Source organism: Cavia porcellus, unplaced genomic scaffold (genome assembly GCF_034190915.1).
Source record: "Cavia porcellus strain 051 isolate PalLab524CR breed Dunkin Hartley unplaced genomic scaffold, mCavPor4.1 scaffold_1, whole genome shotgun sequence".
Taxonomy (NCBI): Eukaryota; Metazoa; Chordata; class Mammalia; order Rodentia; family Caviidae; genus Cavia; species Cavia porcellus.
This window is the reverse complement of record NW_026947484.1, coordinates 211961321-211985540: the sequence shown is the minus strand read 5'-3', so window position 1 is coordinate 211985540 and position 24220 is coordinate 211961321. Positions and strand designations below refer to the sequence as shown.

Sequence of the window (24220 nt, the reverse complement as noted above, 5' to 3'; positions counted from 1 at the left end):
TTTTAATTTCTGTTTTAAATTCCTATGACTTTTGAATCACCAGTATCTCTGAATGTGACCTTCCTGGAAAATGAGGTGGAGCAGATGTAATTAGTTAAGATGTGGGTAGGAAGGTGGGCTGGAATCCATATGGCTGGTGTCCCTTTTACTAAAAGTAGGAGATTTGGACACAGAGATGCACACACAAGAGATCCTGTAAGGAAAGAAGAGTGATCTATAAACCAAGGAACCTGAAACAGGCCTGCAGAGCCCCAGAGCTAGGAGGGAGCGAGGAGCACGTCCTCCACTGCACTCAGAAGAAGCCATGGTGATGATATTCTAATCTGGGACTTCCAGTCTCCAGAAGTGTGAGACAGAACATTTCTGTTCTCCCAGGTACCCCATTTGTAGCACTTTATTATAGTAGCTCTGGAAAATGAATATGTAAGTGTTCAGCTCATTTCTTCATTCAGCCAAGGCATAGCGCTCCTGGTAGTGGGCTGGCAGCTGGGAATGCAGTGCTCACCACACGTCTATCCAGAACAAAGATTCCATCTCCCAGCTTCCCCAGCAGCCAGGTATGGGCCCATGACTAATGTCAGGCCCGTAGGAGGGAGGCAAGAGCTGTGTGGTTCCAAGGAGCATCCCTGGGGGAGAAGACAGTGCTTCTTCACTGCCCTCCTCCCGCTGTTGTCCCAGGTCTTCTGCTCGCTGTCACCGCGGGAATACAACGGAATCTGATGCTGAGGATTCGCTATTCCAGCCCTAACCTGCCCACCGCGGGAGAGAAATAACTCCTGTCCTGTTCCTAATACTATTACTTAGGACCTCTGTTATGGGCAGAATTTAGTTCTGACATGAGAGACATGAATTTATTAATTTCATGGGCTTATATTTTAGTATGGGAAAGATAGCTTCCAAAAAAGCATAATCACAAATACGTGGAGGTGCAAGCAGATAGCGATCTGGTCCCAGGAGCCTGAAGAGCCCCTCAGGGAGCTACATCTGAGCTGGGACTGAAGGAGGGGTAAAAAGCCTGCCAGCACAAAGGCCTCATGGGGGCTGGTGCTGGCAGTAGTGGGTGGAGAGTCAGATCGCCAAGATGGGCAGGCACAGAGAGAGGCGCACTGTTCAACTGGACCCTGCGAGTGGACACATTGGCCACACTGCAAAAATAGCATAAAAGAAGTAACTAGCTTGTGCTGATTTAAGTAGTAGAAAAGGCCAAAGAACAGATGATTAGTGGTTGCTGGGATTGCACAGTCTGTGTGCAAGTTAACAGTATGAATTCTCTTGCATTCAGCTCTATGGATCATGGATGACTTAAGGGGGTGGCAACTCCTGCTAGGCTGAATGTCCAGTCTCAGGAAACCAAGCTTAACAGTCAAATCCACAAATAGCCACTGAAACCCGCTGTGTGAGAGGTATTTATGCCAGGGATTCTGGCAGACATTAAAAATATTTGGGATAGGTTCACAGACTGCAGGGTGCTTTCAATCTAGGGAGAATAAGGAGGGAAATTCAGTAAAGATACCAGTATAAGAATTAAAGAGCAGCAGCATAGCAAGCTGGTTAAGAAGAATTAGATGTTAAGTGAGTGGTGCGACTCGGAGGGCTCATCGTGAGTCCACAACGGGGCTGGGAAGGGGCTTGACAATAATAATGGGGAGGGGCGTCCAGGGCTACACCTGGGCAAAGGCAGGATGTCCTTGGATAGGAAGGGAAGAAGGCTGGAGACCAAAGCCACAGGCCAGCCAGGCAGAGACCAGTGCTGGGCTGGGCTGAGGGACATCCATTACCGTCAGAGTTCACTGTCACCAGAGCGCCACACAATTCAACAGCATGCACAATTCAACAACACAGGATTAAAAACTATGTATTTTTGAGAAAATGTGTCTGCCCTCAACAAGTAGGTTTTTTTCTTCCCATTATTCTCAACAATATGGTATAATAATGACCTCCATAGCACCTACACTGTACCAAGGCATCCTCAAGGTGCAACTCACAGGGTCACATCCAGAGACCCACCAGGAACTTAGCAATGCTGCCGTGCTCATGGGTCCATGCCCTGTGTCCTAGGGGAGCAGGAGGCTGCAGCTAAAAAGGCTGAGGCAGCCCTTCTGGCAGGAACTTGGCAGCCAGTGTACCCTGACTGCCGCCCGTGGAGAACCTGGGGACATCTTCACTCTGAGGCTCGGTGGCAGCAGAGGACCTGGAGCAAAAGGAATCCTGAAGGCCATCTCTCTGTTTCCATGTTTTTGGATCTGATGATTCCTTTTGTCTCTGAGGGCAAAAACACTTCTTGTTTCTACTGGCCAGTGGGGGTCTATTGTTTCAGCTCCCAACTTCCGTTACCCTGCAGGTAACAAAGCTCATTGGTGGGATGGAGCCTCCCTGTCTTCGTAGTTTAAACAGTACTAATCACTAAGTGATTTCTAGCTCTTCACATCTTTTACTTATCATCCTGTCCTTCTTTAAGCAATTAAAGCAATTCTTTAAGCAATTCCCCCGCCATAGACACATACTGAAGACCTGAGAATTCAAGACCAATGTACTTCCACATCAAAGATTCTCTTATTCTGTAACTTGATGCAATCCTAATTTAAAATCTAAACGTCTTGTAATTACGAAGTTACCTGGAGGTTAGTTCTTTAACCAATTCATGGTGCTGGTGATACTCGGTTGTAGTAACAGAAAATGGGCTAAGACACTACCCACCTCTAAGTTTTTATTTTTTGCTTCAGCTAATTTGGGATGAATTTCTGTCACTTGCAATGGAAAAAAGTCCTATTTCATTTTATTTTTTCCCCCGTTCCCGGCTGACATGCTATTATAAGAAAGAGACTCAGGAAACGCTGCACGCTCACAGCAGGACACCCGAGTGCTATGCTGCCGCTGGCAGCACCAGTGGCGAAGTTGGAGAGATGTTTTTTAAGAAGAAAATTGCAAGGGTAGATTATCTTTTTCTAGAAACTCTCTGTATGCTGGTAACTATCCATATGTGAGATCCGTTTTCCAAAAATGTTGCCTGGAAGTGAAACTCTCAAGTGGAGGAGAGTGAGCCTGGGATCTGCTTTAATCATCTGGACTTCCAAATTCGGTTCAAGCAGAAATCGGTTTTCGGCTGTCTTCAATCAGACCAGGATTACTACTTCTGTCCTCCCATGGGATTTCGGACTGCCACTTTATCCTTTAACGGAACTTATTACTTCAATGCAAAAGCAGCAGGACCAATTCAGCACCGTTTCCCACTGCTACGTTAACGCACAGTGTACGTCTGACGGCCACTCCGGAATGCGACCAAAACAGACCCATCACATAATGATCTGTACAGGCTCTTTCCTGATTTTTAAATACGTTCCTTATTATTTATAGGCCTATCAGGTTTCAGGAAATACAGAAACATCTAGAAATATTTCTACCACAAATAAGAGAAACTCATGTTTATTTGACATTGTAAGATTTGTTTCCACTGCCAGGAAAGAGGTGTGTGTGTGCGTGCGTGCGTGTGTGTGTGTGTGTGTGTGTGTGTTACAACTCTGAGAATCTGCTCAGCAAATCACTGGACAGTCCAAACAGCATGCAACGAACAACTGAAGCCTAATTAGGGAGTGGTAAGTGGACCATTTTTATTTAAATAACAAAATGTTTTCCTGTTGACTATTTTGATGGCTGTTTTCCACAAATACTATTTTTGGTTTTGAAAATCATGTTTGAAAAAATTACAAAAGCAGTGCAAAAGAAAGCAAATAGACACCTTTAGTCACAGCACTTCAGCTCAACCAGTAAAAGCATTTTGGCCCTTTCATATATATGCTATTTTAATCCTGATATATGTATTAATTTGTATTCTGCAATTTTTCTCTCCACAGTAGATCAGAAAGGTTTGGGGAATGTGGTGGATTACCTAATGGTCAAGTTGTTACACCCAGCTGAACTGAGTCAGCGTGGTTACTGGGTGGGTGGGTGTGGAGAACTGGGCGGGGAGGTGGTGTGCTGTTGGTTCTCCCGGAGGAGCTGTTGTGCTGGCTTTCCTATGAACTCAGCTGTTCTCACTGTCGGAGCAGCTCGGGTCCTCACTGTCACTGAGGATGGCTGTGGTTCTCTTCAGGGGAGCCCTGGTCCTTACCTTGAGCATCGCTTCCTGGCTCCAGGGCAGATCCCTCTGCCCACTGGCACAGCTCCTTCATCCCACTGGCACAGACTTTCTAGCTTCCACCACTGACCCTTGGGCCTTCCCAGTGCAGAGCCTTGATGCAGCCTTGCATGAGACATCGTTGTGAGCTCTAGGCTTCCACCTGGACTCACTGGGGACATTGCCATGGGCTCTAGGTCTTCTGCTGGACTTGTGTAGGACATTGCCATGGGATCCAGGACCTTGGCTGGATTCTCTGGGTCTCTAGCGTGTGGACAGATCCCTTATACCCCTCTGCTTTTGACTTTTTGGGTGAATATTATAAAGTAATCCTATAAAATTATGTATCTTGTATTAAATCTATTCCCCTGTAAACCCTGACTACAACAGAGCACTATTTTACAATTTTTACAATAATTATTTAAATGGCTATAAAATATTCCTTTGGGCAGATATGTAATATTCTTTAAAGATTATTTCTCTTCTGCTGGATGTTAAATTGTTACTATCATTATCTTGCTATTATAAAAATTCCCTTGATGATATCTTCGTACAGATGAATATTTCTGTGATTAAGATTATTGCTTTATAAGGGTTTTCTCAAAGTGGAATTAGTGAGCTAAAAGGTATAAACCATTTTTATAGCATAACACATATTGCCAAATTGATTTCAAGGGGTTACATAGATGTGTACTCCCATGAGCAATAGATGAGAAAAACACCAACTTGCTATTATCCATGTTCCAAATAGACTGGAGGGTGAAAAATTTAGAAAACTAGAATCTTCCTCACTCTACTAAATAAAGCTATCAGTAGCCCCCTATGTTCAAAAAAATTATGTAGAATTCTGAATTTTTAATGCCCACATCTTGAAACACATTCGGGAGAGAATAGTCTGACAATTTTTTTGGTAGATCAGGAGATTTATTAAAGTTATTTTAAGACATAAAACCTGTTGGCCAGGGGTTTAGCTCAGTGGTGTAAATGCCTGCTTGCCAAACATGAGGTCGCGAATTCAATCCCCAGTACCAAAAAACAAAAACAAAAAAACTGTTCGGCCAGGGATGTAGCTCAGCAGCACAGCATCTGCCTGGCAAGCATGAGGTCCTGAGTTCAATTCCCAGTACCAATGAAATAAAATAAAACTTGTCAGAAGGAGGGCTGAGGGAAGAAGAAACCATAAACAACAAATTTTGCCTTGTTCAATTTTCTTTTATAATGATTAGGACTTGTTTGTTTGGCTTGGAGTGGCCTGCACCTTTGCTATTTTTTTTTCTGGTACCGGGAATCAAACTCAGGGCCTCATGCTTGCCAGACAGGTGCTGTGCTGCTGAACTTTATCTCTGTCCCTAATCTTTGTCGAAAAACTAACGGAAAAGAGTAGAAGCCTTTTTTTTTTTTTTTTTTTTAATGGTACCGGGGATCGAACTCACGACTGCACGTTGCAAGGCAGGTGCTTATGCCGCTAAGCTAAATCCCCAGCCCCAAGAGTAGAAGCTTTTAACACAAATTATTTCTGTGTTTTTATCTTAGTGATATCTAGGAAAAAAATTTTTACTATGGTGAAAATGGGGTCCTTTACTTAAGAGTAGACGACTGTACATCTTTTGGCTTTGCCAAACACACACACATAAATACTGTCTGTTTTCCCAAGGACCAAAAAATATGCTGATCCAATGTAGGGAGCCGTTGAAGCTGGAGATTGGTCACAACAAAACAAGCTACGTGACCAAGTTGTTCCAGCACCAAGAAGCAAGGGGCCCAGGCTGCCAGGCAAACAAGTTGCTAGGAAGCAGGGTTGAAATTGACCTTCTTCTTCAGCAGTGTGAGGAGTGTATAAATAAATGTGCTACAGTGATTGAGCAGTTCTTTCTTTCCATCAGGAGGATAAGGACTCCACCTGACCTCAGCTTTGTCTTTTTATTTTCTCATCCTCTTGTGCTCCTTCATCCCAAGAACCTCAAGAACCACATGAGTCACAGCAATCATGAGCGGGGTGTGGTGGCACAAGCCTGTAATCTCAGCACTCAGGAGGCTGAGGCAGGAGGATCGTTGCTAGTTCGTGACCAGCCTGGGCTACAAAGTGAGCTCAAGGCCAGCCTGAACTGCAGCGTGAGATCCTGTTTCAAAAAGACAAAAAAAAAAAAAAAAAAAAAAAAAAGCTGATCAATTATCAACCATGACTGAAATAACTAATAGTAAACAATGCAACATTGGTAGAGCCCTCTGTGCTTTTGGGACAAAATATAATTCACCAATCAAATCCCTGACACGAAACAAGAAGTCTGCAAAATTTGTTTTTGCTTTGTCTTAAGTGAGAATGGCTCCTCTACACTGAGAAGGCTCTGGGCACATAATAGAGTATTTTCAAGTTCAAAGTTAAACTCACTATTAAAAGGTACAGACTAATCTTTTCCTCTGGCCTACACTATGAGTCATTTTCTAGAAGCAATTGTAATGTATAGCTGATTAATCAACTGCCATGTGCTCTTCCCACAGATGACAGGAAGAAGGAGCAGAGACGGGCCTCCTATGTATCTTTTATAACTGGCTCTGTTCTCGTAAGGGATCCAAGGAGCACAGGGCGTATCTGCAGGCCTGTGCTATTCTGCACAGATCTCCGGGTCAGGTTTCTGATGATTGCAGGGTTTCATATACACCGCCACAGAGGCGGCCTGCCACCAGTCTGCAAGGCTCAAATGACACCAGAGCCTCCTGTGCAACCAAATACAAGGCATACTTCAGAAGAATTAGGGAGTTACACTTTTTTAAAAATCAAAGTGAAAAGACAATTAAAGTGAACATCATGTCTATAGAGCAAATTTTTTAAGTAGGGGAAGAATACATGGATTTCATTCATTCATTCGGTACATCTTTTGATATTAAGAACTGGGTACTGATGAATACATTCGGGCATAGTCTGTCTGTCACAAGACTTAGAGTCCAGAAAGTGAGGACAAACTGCCTAATCTGAGGGAATACACTTTTTATATTTAACTTCCAATACACTTCAAAAAAAAGTAAAAGACAAAATCCTTAAAAACTTCAGCAAATATAAATATGAATATCCCTTTACTATCGAGTGTATTCAAACCAACAAGAGTAACAAAAGAATACTAAAATTCCACCTAATAAGCAAAGACTATGACCAGGAAGTACATAGAGAGGTCACAGGTAGCTGGTTAACAAATAACCAGAAGGCAGACTTTCTGCTCAAATGCATTGTTCCAATAATGAGATGCCTATTTTGTTTACTATCAAACTAATAATACCTGCTTAAAATAGCAATAAACAAGAATTACAGATTTAGTGAAATTATACTCTATTCATTGCTGATGCAATTTGTAGCAAGGACTTGTGTTCGTCCTCTATCTAGTAAGTTCTGTTTGTGGTGATGCATTGAACATGATTCCTTAATCTAGAGAAGATTTCATGTGTTGAGCCTTAGCAAAGCATTAGTTTTTTCACTTCAGTACTGAGGACTAGAGTTCCTGCAAAACATAACTGTGGATATAAGCAAAAGTTGTTAAACACAAAAGAATACTCTGGTGAACCGACTGTTTATATCCTGTTCAGACATCCCTCTCTGCTTATCCCCACATCCAGGTTGCAAGTTTGGTCTTTGTCAGGTTTTCGCCTTCATGTTAAAAGGACTGTCCAACCGTAGATTGCAAATGAAATGCAAATCCCTCTCAAAGGGAAAATGCAAATTTGATCCCCAAATGCAGACTGCTGGGAGGTTGGTGAAAGAGACAGTACCTAAATCACAGGAGAAGCCTTTGATGGACCAGTGAAAATCTAGCGAAGATTAGTTGTCAGGAGAAGAGAGGCAGGGGCTGTGATACTACAGTCACTGCAAAGAAGCGTAATTTAAACTGAGTGCGGCGGCTCACACCTGTAATCCTAGCACTTTCAGAAGCTGAGGCAGAAGGATCACACGTCCGTCCAAGCCCTACCTGGGTGATTTAGCAACTAACTTAACAAGACCCTGACTAAAAATAAAAAATCTTAAAAGGTTCTGGATTCAATCCTAAATGCAAAAAAAAATTTAAAATATTAACAGATACTCTCAAGGAAACCAATAAAATTTCAATTTTTTTTTCTGAAGTTCACCATCAGTGATTTCATTTGGATGTCAAACATAAAATAATGTCACTATATTATCGTACTGGCAGAAAAAAATTCTAAAATTGACCCAATTTCTTTTTTTAATCTAACAGTTTTCTATCATTGCATTTATGAGATAGAGTCATAATTTTTAGTTTAACTTTTTACAGTAAAATCCAAATCAAACTTTATTGACTAGTTTAACATCATAGCTCATTTAAAATAGACTCACATGAAGAAGTCTTTTTTTTTGGTCAACTTAAGCCTGGATAATGAACATCCGGGTATATGGGATAATTGAAAACAAAATTAATCATGGAAGGAGAGTGAGAGCCAGGTATGATGGGCTCCAGCTACTCAGGGTAGGCGGTGAGGCAAGGAAGTCATAAATTGCAGTCATAAATTGGGCAACTTAGCAAGATCCTGGCTCAAATTAAAAACTGAAAAAGGCAGGAATGTATTTCTAGGGTAGAGTGCTTGCTTAGCATGTGCAAAGCAAGGGTTTAACCTCCAGTACTCTCCAAAGGAATGTTACAAGTGAGAAGAATCCCGGGAAATCATTGCGTAGATTATGATACAACAATTTGATTATTTACCCATTGAAAAGAAAGTTTTTGAAAAGACTTTCAGAGCCAGGCACGGTAGTGCACACCTGTAATCCCAGCATTCAGGAGGCTGAAACAGGAAGACTGTGCTGAGTTCAAGGGCAACCTGGGCCTTGAAAAAACAACAAAATAAAATATAAAAAGATGGGCTGGGGATTTAGCTCAGGGGCATAAGCGCCTGCCTGCAAGTGCAAGGTTGTGTGTTTGATCCCTGGTACAATATATATATATATATATATTTTTTTTTTTTTAAATAACATGAAAGTGAGATATGCTAAGTGAAAAACAATATAAAAGTATACTGTACCATGTTCCCAGTTATGTATCTTAAATTGCAGAGAGAAAATATCATTGGTTATCTATGAATAACGAAACTTTTAAAATGTTTCTGTAATTTCCAAGCTTCCTAATTTTTTTACTTATTTACTTTTGTTTTGTTTTGAGACAGGGTCTTGCCATGTAGTTCACGCTGGCCTTGAGCCCACTATGTAGCCCAGGCTGGTCTCAAACTCATGGCAGTATCCTGCCTCAGCCTCCCTAGTGCTGGGATTAGAGACATTAGAGCCAGGCTTATTCATTTACTTTTACTCTTTTGTATTTTAAAATATATTTTCCTTAAATTTTAAGACTTTACATTGAGAGAAACACAGTTTAAAAAACAACTGGTTGTCAAGTGTTGTGACACCTACATACAGTCCTCGCCACTAGGGAGGGTTAGGCAAGCAGAATGAAAACTCAGGGCCAGCCCACACAATTTAGCAGGATAAAAAGTGGGCTGGGGATGTAGCTTGTTGCAAAGGCCTCAGGTTCAGTGCCCAATACAAAAGAAGGGAATGAAAGGAGGAGGGAAAGAAGGAAGGAAGGAAGGAAGAATGGAAGGAAGAAAGGGAAAAAGGAAGAGGAGAAAGGCTTTAATGGAAACAGAAAGCTGGGCTCACTCCTCTCACATTTCATCCTCTACGACACCCTCTAAGTGTGCCATACGCCACACACAGTGGTGAACACAGCCTTTGCCGATTCATTCATAAAGTAGCGTTCCTGAAAGCTTCTCTTAAGCTTGTCTCTTCAGAGAATCTCAAACTCAGCTGTCCTCACAGCTTATTTCTAAACAGCACATTCCTATTGCTCTTTCCTAATTTATGTTTTAGAAATTATCCATTGATGGCTTCCTAGAATCTGGTTCTCTTACGCTACCTGTCACCTGCAAACACTCAGAGTATTACTTTAATTCAAGATCCATTGCTCATTAAGTGCTTTTTTTTTCTTACAGAGCCAAGTTATGTAATATGATTTGCTTTCTTGTACAGCGCTTTGTTTTGTCTGGAGTTAATTTATCCCTTCATTTTTCATTTGCACATTTTGCCATGCATATTTTGTTTTTTGTTTGCTTGGTTTTGAGACAGGATCTCTCTGTACAGTTCAGGTTGGCCTTGAATTCAATGCAATCCTCCTGCCTCAGCCTCTTAAATTCTGGAGTTACAGGTGTGTACTCTCAGACTGTGTAGTATTTTTTTAATTGATTCCCTATGACGTCCCCCTTCTCTGAGTCCTGTTTTCCTTAGGGACTCTCCCTCTTGGAGTTCTCTACTTTCTCAGTGTGGATTGATTTCTTTCTCAGTCGGCTGCACAGTGCTGAGTCTGGGACCTCTCTCCAATACTCTTCCAGATGGATCTACTTTCCACTTTCTTCCAGATTCTATGGATCTGGTTCCTTGTGTGCTAGATTTTATCATGTGTAGTTTTTTTTTTTTTTTTTTTTTTTTTTTTTTTGGTACTTAGGATCAAATGCATGACCTTGCACTTGCCAGGTGCTTGTGCCGCTGAGCTAAACCCCTGACCTACATGTAGCATTTTTTTAAAAGGTACGTGGAACATACTTTTTATGTATGTTTGAAATGTTTAAATTTTGTTTTCATAATTGATTGATAGTTTGGCTAAACATAAAATCCTAAATTGAAAATAATTTTTTCTTTCTCTTCCCTCTGTGGATACTAATTGTATTTTTTTTAAAAAAGTCTTCCCCTTCTATTCACTGAATTCTGTTTTCATTTTTTGTTTTTTTGGGGTTTTTTTTTGGTCTTTTTCCTTTTTATCGGTACTGGGGATCGAACTCACAGCTGCCTGCCCAGGCAGACGCTTATGCTGCTGAGCTAAATCCCCAGCCCCTGAATTCTGTTTTCACCAGGCTCCGTTTTCTGTTTTTTCTATCTCTTGTTCTTGATAGAGGGTTTTTTTCACACCTAAGAAAACTAGTCAGCCTTGCTGAGGCTCTGGGATAGGGCTGAGATAACTGGATGGTACCCTAGTGTTGTTTCTGGGGTACCTTGGGTGTCAGCATATACTTTTCTTTCCTATAGGCTCACGGCTCACTGAACTTTCCAGAGACAAACTTCACCTATCTTTCCACCCTGGCCAGGGACTTGCAGATACCCAGCAAGCTCTCATGACCTGAGCTACGCCCAGTCCTTTTCACCTTTTGAGACATAAGCTCACTGGGTTACCCATGCTGGCCTTGAATTCTGGGCTCAAGCAATCTTCCTGCCTCGACCTCCCAAGTAACTGGGACCACAGTCACGTCCCAGGGCGTCAGCTCTGCCAATCTCATAGGAGAGGGGTAAACGTTTAGTGGCCAGCTCTGCTTGTGAGAAGACGGAGGCGGGGTCCCAGGTCATTCTCTGTATCGTTTTAATTAATCCCCTGGTTTTGAACCCTAATTCTCATCTTACTCCCTTCCAAGTCCCCATTCTGTCTGTAGCTCTACTGAACAGATAGGTGCAACATCAACCGTTTGGCTCTGACCCAGATCAGCTTATTGTAGTTATCTGATCCTGCTGGCCCCTTGTGCAGGACAGCTGAGCGCCTGGTTCTGTGGCTCACTGTGGACTGAGCCTACGTCCTGACTCTCCTCCCCCTTACTAACTGTGTGACCTCAGGCAACTTCCACTTCCTGACCTAACAAATTAAGATACTAAGTAAAAACCGCTTCAGCGTGGTGTGGGGATTATAACTATGTAGTCAGAGAGCACTGGTCCCGGCACCGGGAAAGGCTCGGTTAGTGGTAGTCAGAGTCATTACCCAGGCTGACCCTCCAGGTTGATTTATGAAGTTTCTTCTAGTACTAAGCATCCTCGACAATCCCATGCCTGCAATGTTAATTTCTGGAACCACTAGACTGACTGATAAAATCAACCCAGTGAGTCTCTCAGATGACTGCTGCATGGCACGTACGCATGGCTTCCTTGCTCCGCTTCCTCCAGAGTCCACCCTGGCCCACAGCAGGGATCAGAAGAGTTTGCTCCCTGCGTGGTACAAGTTTATGGATCACAAACCTGCTCTGGAAAGGCGTGTTTAAAGCAGATGTGAATCACAGCCTTGGGCTGTTTCTTTGCCTTGAAACATTTTCCATGACATTATCTTTTTCATTTTTTTTAAAGGATAAGTTGTTCCAAATCAGTAAATCACTTTTATTTATAAAATTAAATGGATGAGATGATATCAGAGAAAAATGGCAGAGTGAGGACCTTAAAAAAACAAAAACCATATACAGAACCCAAAACCTTTCCCACAAAAGCAATGGAAACACGGGCAAAAGTATCGGTGTCAGCCTCAGCTGGCTTGTGCCATCACACACCAGGGTGCTTGTCTTGCTGGATGCTGGCCTGAACTGAAAGGACAGTTTTAACTGAGTTGTTCTTTTCTAACGGTAAACAAGAGTATTTCAAAGAGAACACCATGTCACCGAGTGCAGGGGAACCTGGGGTCTCCACTGCTGCCAAAGCCAGTGGGCAGAAGTGTTTCTCTCTCTTCCTCTGGCATAACCCCCTTTGGACATTCACCTCCCACATATGCAGGGGCATAGAGAGCCAGAAGAGATGATAGCCCACAAGAGATGCTGACATATTGGGAAGCTATGAAGCTGTGTGGAGGAATTATCTGCTCTAGCAGGCTGGGGAAAAGGGCTCAAGTGCCTAAGGAGGGCTTCTCCATGAGAAACGGGTTGACCGGCTCCGTAGAACCTAAGAAAGCTTCAGGCAGAGGCACCTGGAGAAGAGAGGCTGTCAGCAGAAGGGCTCGGGGGACGCTTTCACCCCAGGTCCCACCCCACCTCGCACACTTCCAATTCAAGACAGGGACCTTGGTGTCGGAAGGCAGCTCAGACCTGGACTCAGAGCCCCAGGCCTGGTGAGGACAGGGGTCTTTACGGTCCACTGGACTCCTGTGAGCTCCTCTGTGCTGACTGTGAGACCCTCGTGCAGACCCTACTACAGGGACATGAAGTGGATTTCAAAACCTCCCTGGGGTGTGGACCCCTTGAGAGTCTGTTCTGTGCCCCAACCCATCCTCAGCTTATAGTTCACTCCCTGGAAACCCGGGTCAAAGAAGGAGCCGCTGCCAAGCTTGCAGGAGGAAGACAGAACATACCAGGAGCTCCATCTCCAAGAGACAAAAAATAAAAGCCATGGATGTATTTGACCGTTACCAAGAATTTATAGTTCCCTTTAGAAGGTGAGGTCCCTAACAAACTAAGCAAACCAAAAGTAAAGCAGTTAATAACTCCAAGAAGATGGAAAATGCAAGAAACTTACTTGCAATACACTATGTGGCTGGATGAGGGCAAAATTAAAATACACCAAGCATTATATCCTTACCCCAGGGAGCGAACTCATGACCTCATCAAGCGCTCTACAGTGAGGTTGAGAAGTGTGATGTATCTGTTGAAGAGTGGGGGGAGGGTTTATGTGGTGGAGATTTGAGAGCTATGGGTTCATTTTCCATACATGGAATTAATGCCTACATTTGAAAAAAATAAAATAGTAGTGATAGAAGCCTGTTGTTTGGAAATATGGATGAAAACACCAGAGAACTGGCTGAACTGGTTAAAAGTGATTGTCAGCAAGGAAATGGATTATGGGAGTGCGGAGATGCAGAGGGGGCCCTGCCATGGTTTACAGCACCAACTGGTGTTGAACCGTGGACCAGTACTGTTTCAGTGAGAAGAAAACACGTTCAGAAAGCATGTTTCTCAGCCTGACGGTCAGACACTGATATTGCACAAAAAAGACTTCTGTTTTTAAAAAAATTTTTTTGGTCTTTTTTTCAAGCCCCGGTACCGGGGCTTGAACTCAGACTGCCTGCTTGCAAGGCAGGTACTTAGGCAGTTGAGCTAAATCCCCAGCCCCTCAGAAAAGACTTCTTTAAAAAATAATTTTTTACAAATAATAATATGTGTATCATGCATATGTTGGAAAATAGCCAAATCAACTGAATTAATATTTGTATTGCCTCACATGTGCTGATGATTTCAACAGTATGGTCAGTTATTAATAATAGTCACCGTGTTATACAGGAAATTTCTTGATTAAAGAAGTTAAGGAGTCAGACATTTCTTCTGTAACATGACACAAATGGGTTATTTACTTGGAAATTCTGAGTGTATCTTCAGATATATTTTAAGGATATCTTAAATCAAGTGCATTAACCATTTATAACTTACCAGTGTCATGGCCAAAAGGAGGTCTCAAAAAGACATATTTATATATATATATTTGTGTGTGTGTGTGTGTGTTTTGTTGCAACATGGTCTTATTATGCAGTTCTGGATGGCCTTGAGCTCACTTTGTAGCCCAGGCTGGTCTCGAACTCCCAATCATCCTCCTGCCTCAGCCTCCCGAGTGCTGGGATTAAGGGCATGCACCACCATGCCCAGTACTATGTATTTTAACCACCACATTCATCATGAGTTAACTAGCAACATTATACTTACAGGAATGAAATAGGTGGTTGGAAATCTTTGAACTGCAGAACGAAATACAAAGTCCCTAAAATATTAAAAAAAATAAATAAAACTGATTTTCCTAATATATTTTTAAAGTGAAGATCTTTGTTATCTTTCTCTCTCCTGTTACACATTTTAAAATGCTGGCTAGCAGGTGCCTAAATGAGGTTTGAAAGCCATAAGTATTGATATATAAATACATACATACATACATAGGAAGGCCTAAATGAGATGATTAAAAGTAACTTTTTCTTTTGGGGTGCCTGGAATGGAATCCAGGATGCTAGGCAAGTTCTCTACCACTGAGCTACACTCCCAGCCCTTTTTATTGTTTATTTTGAGACAGAGTCTCATGAACTTGCCCAGAAGAGGCTGTTAAACTTGTGATCCTCCTACCTCAGTCTCCCAAGTAGCTGGGATTACAGGCATGTGCCACTGTGCCCAGGTAGAAGTAACTTAACTAATAAGTATTTACTTACTTGGCGGTATACTTGGGAACTGGTTTAGGAAGAACTTCATACTGCCCTGGGGAAAGCCGCAGCGTCTACACAGAAGAACAAGGGTAAAGCAATAAATCAGTACAGGTCATAAACTCACTGTGTTATCTACCATTCATAATCCTAGGTAAGGCTGCACAACATCACTTGTACATTATTTTGTGTACTTTAATAGTAAGAAATGGTCACTTTCAAAGGTGGAGCATCAAAACAGTCAGCATGTATTAATTTTTCATAGTGAATTTTATAGACAATATGCCTGAAATGCTGCACGGGAAAGTGCTAGTTGATCACGTTCTTTTTCCAGTTCTGGGGATTCAACTCAGAACTTTTATACCAAACTACACCCTTTATAAAATTCTGAAACAGAGTCTTGTTAAACTGCTAAATTGACCAGCCTGAGTGGGCTCTAATCTGTGATACTCCTGCCTCAGCCTTCTAGGGAATGATAGACACGCACCACCACACTCAGCTAATGGATTACATTTTGAATTTAGGGGCTAGATCTGGGTCCTAGCATAGAACTGGTGGTGGGGAATACAGCAGAGGGGCGACATGGTGCCTGATCAGCCCAAGTGAAGCCACACGCAGAATCAATCCCAACAGGAACGGTGGTGGCAGTGCTAACACAAAGTAAAAATAAAGGAAGTCAGGTAAACAATAAAGACAATAAAGACCCCAAGATGTGAGGGAGGCGCTCAAAAAGGGAGGTCTCGGGGAGGCAGCCAGGGAGGGTGTTCCAAGATGGGAGAGTCTTCCAGGAGACTCTGTCTCTGCTCATTTTGGAACTTGCTGCACATTTTCTGGGGTGCTCTGAGCCCAGAGCCATGAGAAGCAGGGGAGTCAGGAATGGAAGGTGAGGAGGAGGCCCTGTGCAGGGAAGAGGAGGGGGAAGGATGGAAAAGGAGAGGGGAGGGGGAGGGGAGGGGGAGGGGAGGGGGAGGAGAGGGGAGGGGGGAGGGAGATGGGTTGCAGCAGAGGATACCAGAAGGCTGCTTCCTCCAGGGAGTCAGCTTCCTCTGCTTCCCGGTCTTCCTCACCCCTGAGACCCTGGGAAAGGTACTGCCTTGGTGGAAAATGAAGCATCCCTGTCCCTCACATGGAGGTTTGCTTTACAGTTTACCCAGCTGCCACCTCTCCCATGCTAACACAGTTTTGATCACAGAGGCAGCTTTCTGCGGTACAGCAGTGACAGGAAAGACAAGCTTTTGATGAAATATGAACACTGTCCCGAAGCACCTGTGACTGGTTAATTGCCCACTTGACCTGAGAAACACCAAGGAAATCAAAGCATTTTCCTATCACACAGAAAAGTGCAGAAACACGTAGAGCACTTTGTGGGGGCAACCGTGGTCCTGTTTCTTGATTTTGATGAGGGTTCAAGGTTGTCACTTTCCTTCACTTGATGCGTAAACGCTTCCCTCTCTCTCCCTTCCCTCCCTGCCTCCCTCACTGTCCCTTTCTTCCTCTTTCTCTCACCCACACACAAGAAAAAAGAGAACTGAAAACAGGGAGCTTTAAAGCAGGTGTTTATCCATCCACCCTCCGCGATTCGCCTAAGCTTTCTTAGCAAAGCTCTCCTGGAAAACCTGTGTGTCCAGAAAGCAGCGTTGTGCCTGCAGCACCCTACCTGCCTTGCTGCACGCCACACTGCCGATTTTTGCCACTTAACACGACCAAGAAGAGGCCGGCTTTTTCCATAAAGCCTTGAGTAGTGAGCCAGCAGCCAGACAGACTGCCTCTCTGTGCATCACTAAACTTGTATATTGCATATGCTGTGCTGTTCTTGGATTCAGTGGAGCACACACACACACACACACTTCAAACCCCCACATATGCTCTACAGTTCATTTATAATGTGAAATCTAAGGCTCAGAAAATACAGACAAGGTTTACAAATACCTGATTCAAGTTAGTTAACATTTCAATCCATACTGATTAGACGCTCAGAAACCTTGGAATGCCAGGCACTGTGATGCACATCTGCAATGTTGGCATTTGGGAGGCTGAGACAGAAAGATTGCTACAAGCTCACGGCTAACCTGAGCTACACAGTGAGTTCAAAGCCAGCTGGAACTACTTATCAAGACCCTGTCTCCAACAACAAATGTTTTAAAAAATCTTGAAATAGCTTTAGGTTATAACTATGGCAGGATGATGTCAGTGAGGCTATACACTTCAGTTATATTGCACCAACATCATCAATATTGCAAAACCAAAATAAGGGGGAAAAGCCAGGAGTACTAGGCTCTCAGTGTGACTACACACACACACACACACACACACACACACACACACCCTTCTGAGGCTTTGTTAGGAGCAGTTTTCTGTTCACAACAAGTTTGAGGGGAAGTCACAAAGATTTCCCATTACTCCCTGCCCACACATGCACAGCCTTCCCCATTCCCCACAGCCCTCACCAGAGAGACGCGGTTGTTACAGCTGATGAACCTACACGGCCACGTCATTACTAGCCGAAGCCCACAGCTGTGTGAGGCTCCACTCTTGGCACTGTTTTACTGGAAGAATTTGGACAGATGCACTATCATAGTATGTGGGAGCACCATCATGGATCGTACAGAGAATTTTCACTGCCCTAAAAATTCTCTATGCCCTAATATTCATCCCTCCTCCTTCCTAACCCCCAGCAACTCCCGATTTTATGTCTCCGGTTTTGCCTTCTCTAAAATGTCATATAGTGAGAATGATACAGTATGTAGCCTTTTCAGATTGGCTTCCTTCACTTGGTAGTATGTGCTTAAGTTGCCCTGTAACTTTTATGGCTTAATAGCGCCTTTCTTTTTAGAGAGGAATAACATTACATTATGTGGATGTAGCACAGTTTCGCTTGGCCATTTACCTACTGAAGAACACCCTGCTTGCTTCCAAGTGTTGGCAATTGTTAATAAAGTTGCTGTAAATATCCACTTGAGGTATTTGTATAGACATAAGATTTCAGCTCCATTTGGAAGATACTAAGGAATGAAATTGCCAGATCATACTTTAAGTGTGTTTAATTTCTTTTTTTTTTTTTTTTTTTCTTTTTTTGGTACCAGGAATTGAACTTACAACCGCGAGCTTGCAAGGCAGGTGCTTATATCACTGAGCTAAATCCCCAGCCCAAGTGTTTAATTTCATAAAAACTGAGAAACTCTGTTTAATATGGCTGCTTCACCTTGCATTCCCACTAGCATTGAGTGAGAGCCCCTGCTGCCCCATGGCCTCCTTGCCAGCGCTGGCATTCTCCATGACTTTGTTTCTAACAGGTGTGTTTAGTGTCTCAGTGTTTGGTCAGTTTGTGTTTCCCTGATGACACCTGATGTGGAGCATCATATGTTCATTTACCATCTCTGTATCTTCTTAAATTGAGTTATGGTTGAGCATTAGCAGTTCTTTATATATTTTGGAGAATTATCCTTTATCTGATATGTCTCTTGCAACTACTTCCTCCCAACCTATAGCAGAACAAAATCTTTTAGCTTTCAAGTCCAATTATCAATTCTTTCTTTTAAGGATTGTGCTGCCTTTAGTGCCATACCTACCAAGTCATCACCAAACCCTACATCATTTAGATTTTCTCTTTCCGTCTAAGCCAGTGGTGGCAAAACCACGGCACGTTGCCACTGTGTGCTATTTGTATCACTGAACGCTCTAAAAGGTTCCCCGTGTCTGTTCTCAGAGATCTACAGTTTTGCATTTTGGACTTAGGTCTGTGATACATTTAGGGGGTTAATTATTGTGAAGAGTTTAAGATCTGTGTTTAGAATTGTCAGAGGGCTGTGGATGTCCGGCTATTCTATCACCATTTGTTGAAAAGACTAGTAGTGTTTGCACTGTATTAGCTTTGTATCTTGTCTGAGAATAGTCAGTCTATTTCTGTGGAATTATTTATAGGGGAAGTCACATTGATCAACTTGTCAGTTCCACACTGCCTTGATTACTGAAGTCAGTTAGGCAACATAGTCTTTCTGCTGTTTTCCTCCAACGTTGTGTGGCTTATGCTGGGTCTTTTGCCTCTTCACAGTCAGCATGTTAATATCCACAAGTGAACTTGCTGATATTTGTACTAGGATTGCATCAAATCTGAAGATCACAGTGAGAAAAATATATGTCTTGACAATAACTTATCTTCCTATTTATAAACATGGAAATATGGAAAATCTCTCCTTTATTTAATTCTCTGATTTCCTTCATACAGAGTTTTGTAGTTTTCCTCATACAGATCATATATATATATATATAATATATATATGATTTATATATAAATATTTCACTTTGAGAAATGCTAATGTAAACGTCATTGTGTGTGCATGTGTATGTGTATGTTTAATTCCACTAGCAATATTTTATTTCATGATGCAAATAATCCTCTTGTCATGAGTTTTGACATATATACAGTATGAGAAGAGAGAGAGGCAGATTCATTTCGCCTAAACTCACAATTTTTAGACAGATGTTTGGTCTACAGAAGAAAAAGCAAGTCAAAGTCATGTGATGCTGGGAATTGAACCCAAGGTCTTTGCATTGAGTTACATCCCTGCCCCTTTTTAAATTTTTCATTTGCAGGCAGGGTATTGCTAAGTTGCTAATTGCCTGGGCTGGGCTTGAGTTCGAGATTCTCCTCCTTCAGCGTCTCAAAGTGCTGAGACTGCAGGTATGCACCACCACGCCCAGCCTAATTTTTTCTTTTCTTTTCTTTCTCCATCCCTTGTAACCTCTTTCCCTCTTCCCTTCTTTTGTTGTGGTACTGATGATTGAACCTAGGAGTTTTGCACTAAGCACCAGGCCTGTTTAATTTTCCTGAGAAACAGGGTCTTTCTAAGTTACTACATTGTCCAGAAGGGGCTCAAACTTTTGATCCTCCTGCCTCTGCCTCCCACAGTGGTGGGATTACAGGATTATACCACCATGCTCAGCTCAGAACTGCTGTCTGTATCTTTGAGTTCCTGTGGTCTGAATGAAAGCCTACTTGTATTTTTGTTTTGTTTTGGCATTTATCCTAAATGGATGTCTCTGAGCTTCCTGAGCCTATGGCTTGGTATTTGACATTAATTTGGGAAATTCTCATTTTTTCAAATAATTCTTTTCTCTTTCCATTTCTTTCCTTTTATATTTCCACTCTGCATATATCACACTTTGCATTGTCTCACAGTTCTTAGATATTCTAGAGTATTTCAGTCTCCGTTCTCTCTAGTTTCTAATTTTGGAGGCTTCTACTGAGATAACAAGTCTGAGAGTCTCTCCTAAGTCAGTCTGGGTACTTGACGAGATCATCTAAGATCTAAGGTACTCTATCTCTTTCTCAGTAGTTTTGATGTCTAACTTTTAAAAAATTTTTTTTAAGCTTTCCATCTTTCTGCTTACTCATCTGTTCTTGAAGGTTGCATAACACTAGAGCCCATGGTGTATTAATCCTATGGTCTGACATTACTGATTACTGATCTGACCATTCCAACATCCGTGCCATGACTGGTTGTGATGCTTGCTCTCTTTTCAAACTGTGCTGTGTAATTTTTTTCATGATAGCCAGGCATGATTTCTAGGTGAAGCAGCTTTTGCACACAGACCTTCAGTAATGTGGTGCTTCAGGGTGGGGGGAACTGATGGCTTGATCTGGTTTTCAGTGAGCCTATATCTCTGTCTGGTTTGACTTTCACAAATTCTTTTTGGTAATGTCCATTTTAGGTGGGACAGAACAACTTGAGCAGGCTGGGGCTCTTTGTTCCCTTCCCCACATGGGCCAGGCTCCAAAAAGCCTGCCTTCCTTCCATCCTTCCTTCCTTCCCTCTCCACATTCTTCCTTTTTTCCTCTCTTAAGAGGAGTAAACATAGCAGAACTTCATGCATGCTAGGCAGGTGCTCTACCTCTGAGTCATACTTCTTGTCTTTTTTATTTTGAGACAGGGTCTCACCAAGTTGCCCAGGCAGGGCTTGAACAAGCCAGCTACATTTTATTTCTAAAAAGAAAATTTGCTGGGTATAGTGACACTATCTATACTATCAGCACTTAGGAAGCTGAGGCAGGAGGATCCTCATGAGCTGGAGGTTAGCCTGAACTACATAAGCAAGACCTTGTCTCGAAAATACAAAACCAAAATAATAATAATAAAAAAATTTAAGAAAAGTTTCTGGTTTTGCAAACAATAGACTAGGTTATTCAGATGATGAACATTCCCACTGCAGAAAACTAGCATAAAGGGACGAAATGTTAACTACAAACAAATGAGAGGTTGTTTTCTTTTGTTTGTTTTGTTTTGAGACAAGGTCTCACTATGCAGTTCAGGCTGGCCTCAAACTCACAATGATTTCCCTGCCTCAGTTTCCTGATTGCCAGGATTACAGTTGTGCACCAGCATGCCCAGAACAAATGAGCTTTTTTTTTTTTAAAGGACACGAAGTTGCAACAAGATAATAAGAGAATTATAAGACCTCAGACAGCAAGAAGGCAGGGAAATAAGTGGCCCAACTTTGCTCAGAAGATATGAGATGTGGTTACTAGGTGAGGGGGCTAAGTCTCTACTGAACTCAGCAGAAGAACACAGCTGCATATGAGGGACCTTCGCAGCTCTGGAAGGATCCAGAGGCCAAAGGCTAGGCCTATCACTGATGGGAGAGTCGAGTCTAAGGGGAACCCTTCCTGTATGATTGTAAGACCCTAAAAAGGCACTTCCTAAAAGCAAACCACCTCACTCCATTGCCAAGGGGGCTAGAGAATTGCTCTGGCGCTAAGCAGAATTAGGAGGGGGAATAGTTATCCGTGAGGGTTCGTAACCATGACCTGGTCCTTCATGGACTCCAGTCTGAACTCACATCACTGCAGTGATCCGCAGTGACAAGCAGGCATGCTGGTAGTTCTATTAAATGCTAGCAGAAACAAAAGCAAAGCTTCTCTGGAGAAAAATGCTCATCTCAGGCATTGGGGAATTCATGAGGATAAGTTGTCAGTGCAATGAGTGACACACAGTCAACGATGATCACACAGGCAAACATGAGTCGATGAAGAGAAAATTCTAAAGACTACCAAGAGACTGTTAGAATTGGAAAATAGTTTCATAAAGTTGCAGGGTGCAAAACTGACATACAAAAAAGTACCATTTTTATACACTAATAATGACCTTTTTGAGAAAGAAAGCAAGACTGATCCCATTCACAATAGTCTTATTGGCCCTGAGAGAAAAATCTCTCGGAAGTCACACGCACTGTCACTGTGTCTTTACCTATGGTTATCACCCAGGAGCATTTTTGTTCACCAGGGTATATACCAGCTTGTGATGATACCTGGGAGGGAGATTGCTAACGGCATCTGAGGTCAGGAATGAACTGCGTGTCCTATAAAATATAGCAAAGTCATCTAAAATGTCAGTAAGGCCAATGCTGAGAACCCCAGATCAGATATGCATGTGGAAAAGAGAAAAGGCAGAACGAAGTCTAGGTGGGAGATACAAACTTGCTGATCACCAGCAAATAGACGGTCTTCATGGCCTGCCAACTGGGGATGACCACCCGCAGTGCGAGCAGTTAGATGAAGAGGTCTAAATGCAGGGGGTACTCCAGGATGAGCAAAAACAGCTGAGAAGAAAAACCAAGAGTGAGGAATGGAAAGAGGAGTTAGACCAGGAGAGTGGGGAGGTAAGCGAGGTGGGCCAGAATGTTCAGGGCCCGGGGAGGTCATCGGTTTTAAAACCTGAGTATTATCCAGCTGCATGGGCGCAGCCACAGGGCAGGAAGTTAGACTGAACAAGGGTGCAAGTAAGCGATGAGTGGCCAGGGTCAAGGGGATGGACAATGTACATGGAGAGTGACCAGGGGAGTGACCACATGATAACTGGGGAACTTAAACTCTTTACGGACAGCAGGAGGTGAGGTGAGCAGTGAAAAGGCGGGAGAATCAACGGGTCATGGATAGGACAAACAAGAAAATCGTTGAGTAAGAGTGAGGCCAGAGAGCGGTTCGTATAGCTGAGATTTTACGTGGGCAAGATTATGGCTTTTAAGAAAAAGAAAAGAGAAAAGAAAAAGAAACCTGAGAAGTGACTGCCTAAGACAGAAGAGAGCTCCAGAGAGTGAGGAGCCAGGCTGTGGGAAAGTCTGACATCATAACAGGAGTGGTGGGGAGGAACTGAGCACCGGGAGCTGAAACCATCATGAAGTAGCCCTGGGGCCAGGGGAGGGCCGCCGGCCACCCTGGGGAAAAGTAGGCCACAGGACGTACGTGTGAAGAGAGACGGCCCCATTTCCTACCTATATCCTACAACCAAAATACAGGCCTTCTCTCATCAGAAAAAAGTAACTGTAAACATTGAGGGACCACCTCAAATCCTCTTTTGAAATACTCAGATACAGATGCATACACGCATGTGTAAATATCTAGACACATGTAAAGACATACACATACCCTCATAAGACTCAATGAAACAGAGTCTCCAACTGAATCAAATGCACCTGAAAAAAGGGCTAAAAAGAGTAAAAATTACTTTGTTTTTGTTTTGGTGCTGGAGATTAGACTGAGAAGCTCCAGCATGCTAAGTAAGTGCTGTACCACTGAGCTACATGCAAAGCCCCCAAATAGTAAAAGTTTTCTTAAAAATAAAAAGCAGCACTAATGAGGTATACAGTAAATATGCTACATAAGATTATGAAGCTGAGCTGGGCACGCCTGTAAGCCTGGCTACTTGAGAGGCTGTGGCCAGAGGGTCATAAGTTTGAGGCCAGCCTAGGCAATTTAGCAAAAACTCTTGTCTGAAAGTTAAAAAAAATAAAGGCTGGGGATATAACTCAGTGGTAGAGTGCTTGCCAAAGTAGGTGAAATTTTGGATTAAATCCTTTGTAGTGGGAAAAGAAAAAAAGGTGGCTAGGAGTGGTGGTGCATATCTGTCAGCCCAGCATTGGGAGGCCGAGGCAGGAGGATCGCTGTGGGCTGTAGCCTGGGCTACACAGGGAGCTGGAGGCCAACCTGAACTGCACAGCGAGACTCTGTCTATCTTATCTTAATAGACAATGCTAATGCGTACCTACCCAGAATTCAAAAGTCTCTGAGTTCTATGAAAACACCAGTTTTAAATTTTAGAGACAAGTAAACAATGATGTATCTAAATATCTTTTCCCTTTCACTTCCTGGTAA

The 24220-nt window shown here is 42.7% G+C and overlaps 1 protein-coding gene across 1 annotated transcript in view; it reads right to left on the bottom strand.

The window, feature by feature from the left end:
• Stpg4 (sperm-tail PG-rich repeat containing 4) overlaps positions 1-24220 on the bottom strand; it is a 41093-nt gene that overhangs the window by 7937 nt on the left and 8936 nt on the right. The window contains exons 4-5 of the mRNA XM_003472934.2: positions 15082-15146; positions 14591-14645 (exon numbers count right to left, since the gene is read on the bottom strand). Coding sequence (XP_003472982.1) covers positions 14591-14645; positions 15082-15146 — 120 coding nt within the window. The remainder of the gene's footprint in view (positions 1-14590; positions 14646-15081; positions 15147-24220) is intronic.